This window comes from Gymnoscopelus braueri (assembly GCF_963280865.1).
Source record: "Gymnoscopelus braueri genome assembly, chromosome: 2".
In the NCBI taxonomy this organism is placed as follows: domain Eukaryota; kingdom Metazoa; phylum Chordata; class Actinopteri; order Myctophiformes; family Myctophidae; genus Gymnoscopelus; species Gymnoscopelus braueri.
In genome coordinates, this window is record NC_137604.1 from 53,199,878 (window position 1) to 53,202,425 (window position 2,548).

The 2,548-nt window shown below is 49.6% G+C and overlaps 1 protein-coding gene across 1 annotated transcript; it reads left to right on the forward strand.

Moving 5' to 3' along the window:
* The first annotated feature begins 346 nt into the window (after positions 1-346).
* Positions 347-2,235, forward strand: ier2b (immediate early response 2b). Its single transcript, XM_080454586.1, has one exon. It carries the CDS (start codon positions 459-461, stop codon positions 1,149-1,151), a length of 693 nt encoding a protein of 230 aa, XP_080310712.1. The 5' UTR covers positions 347-458; the 3' UTR covers positions 1,152-2,235.
* Positions 2,236-2,548: the final 313 nt, after the last annotated feature.

A 2,548-nucleotide genomic window follows, 5' to 3' on the forward strand; every position in this document is an offset into this window, starting at 1 on the left:
GAATTCAACCCATGTGTACATTTTGACATTGTATTCTTTTCATTGTACCTGTTTATTTTGTGTGTATGTCTGTTTGTTTTTGGAAATAGGGAAGCACTTATTGAAAATGTGTATCTTTATCCTATGCTTCACAATAGAAATATTTGAAAGATATGTTGTATCTCAGTGCATTAGTAGGCTACACTCTCAGGGTTAAATGAAATCACACATTATGTTTGAGGTCTTGTTTTGCTAGAGCTCTGGGTCTGGGCGGGGTCTGTTGTTAGGAATGAAGTCCACCTATGACGTCACAGTGGAAATATAATACCGCCCTGTTGCTCACTAATTCCCATTACAGTGTGAACAACAGCCGGTGACACAACGCGCCGACTGAGAGGAACTATAGTCCACAAGGAACCGAGAAGAACAACAAAGTAGTAAATACTTCTACCAGCTCGTCGACTTCCTAAGTCATTTTTATGGAAGTACCAACCGTGCGCAATTACGCAAAGATGAATACAACAACAACAACAGCGACGGCGGCGAGCAGCGCGCTGGACGTGAACATCGAAGCCAAGCGGATCCTGGCCGTGTCCATCAGCAAGCTGTACGCCTCCCGGAGCCAGCGAGGGGGTCTGAGGCTCCACCGGAGCCTCCTGCTGTCCCTGGTCATGAGATCGGCCCGGGACATCTACCACTCCGCCTGCCTCCTGGCCCAGGAGGAGGAGGAGGAGGAATGCGCGCGTCAGGCGGCCGCCGAGGAGTCGATGGACACCACCGGCTACACCATGGTGGCCCCGCCACCCTCCCCCATTAATGCCCCGGAGGAGACACACTGCGCGGCCACGGAGGAGTCGTGTGACGACGACGACGCAGAAATGAGCGGCGACGAAGAGACGGATAAAGAGGATAAAGAGAACATGAGCCCGGTCATAAGCCCCAGGAAACGCCGGGGCAAGGCGTCCGAGGCGCCGGACTTCCTACCCAGCAAGAGGGCGAGACTAGAGCCCGGGGAGGAGAGACACGCCGTGCCGCTGAGCCTGGGGGGCGGTGGATCATCGGGGAACACCCTGGCCCTGGGGGGATCGTCGGGGGCCATCGGCCTCGGGCACTGTCGCGGCGGAGAGTCCCTGGCCACGCTATCGCTCAACAGAATAATCCCTGCATTCTGAACTATGTGCACTGTGGCCCCATGAACAGGGGCCTTTGATATAAAGAATGTCTAAAAAACCAACCGGAGGAGGGTCGAGCTGATCCCTCGCTAGGACCCGACAGACAGGGAGCCAAGAAAGAGCTGGCCTAGAAATCGGCGGCGGTGCCCCCCACCCGGTGGGGGTGGGGGGAGACAATGGGATTACTGGAGCCAAGCGGCGACCTCTCAGCCGATCTGAGGTCGTGTCGTTACCATTAACCCGCCAGCAGGGCTCTCTCTGTGGACAAGAAAGAAAATGTCCGCGACGAAGTTGGTCGTCGCCAGAAAAAGTTTGAGGAAGGAGCCAAAGAGACGGCGGGGGGAGGAGGGAGATTCTCCCCCCTGATCCTGTGGTTCACTGGCCCGTTCAACGGGTTTCTTTTTCATGAAATGACTAAGTGAAGTGACTCAGAAAAAAGTGCGTGAGACTAAAACATGGAGTTCAGGGAAGTTCCTGCTTGTTGTAGCTACTGGGAAATTAAGTCATCGCATACAAGACCAGACAAACAGAAAGAAGGGACATGTTTTGTGGCTCACTCCATTACACTCCATTACTCACGGATGAACAATACTGTTGCCAGGTTCTGCAAGATGAATAAGCAACCAGCCTGAGCCAGGTCTACGAGAACAAGCCCAAAAGAAACTTGTGACTTAGACCACGTGAGCAATTTTACATCTATATTCATCAGCTATTTGAAAATAGCCGACCTACAAGCTTGTAGATCTGCTATTTTCAAACAAATCTTGGGGGAAAAGTTTTTAAAAAACAAAAAAAAGTGGACATGGCAACACTGATGAACAATAGCTACTCTGGACTGATAAATCACGACATGGAGGCTAAAATGTGCTGCTTTAAACTCAAAGCAAAGCTCAGAAAGTCTCCTGCCTTGATGGGATCCATCATGTTACCACAGCACTGAATACAAGACTTTTGTAATGTCTGACCTGTGACAATGATATACATGTATAATCCCACTTGTTACCTCACATTCAAAGCTGCTATATGTTTGTATTATCTCAAATCATGGTGTGTAAGAACATAATAAATGTTATTGAAAGATGGATTCCATTGTCATGTTGACTTTGTTCTAAGGTTTGTGGAATGATGTTGATAAACACAGGCGAGCTTCCAGACGTAAAATCCTTCCTGAGGGAGGTTAGCCTACATTCTTCTAGAGTCAGTCTGGCTTTAATCTCATGATCTCATGCACTTTGAGACTGGTGCGAACACACACACACACACACACAGTGCCACTGACACACTCACACACAGTTCCAGCAGTTGAAACATTTCCGGTGGATTATGATGGAAGTATGAATCATTTCCTTCCCAGCACGACCGGATAACTGATTCAGAGCACGATGCCAATTTAGGTC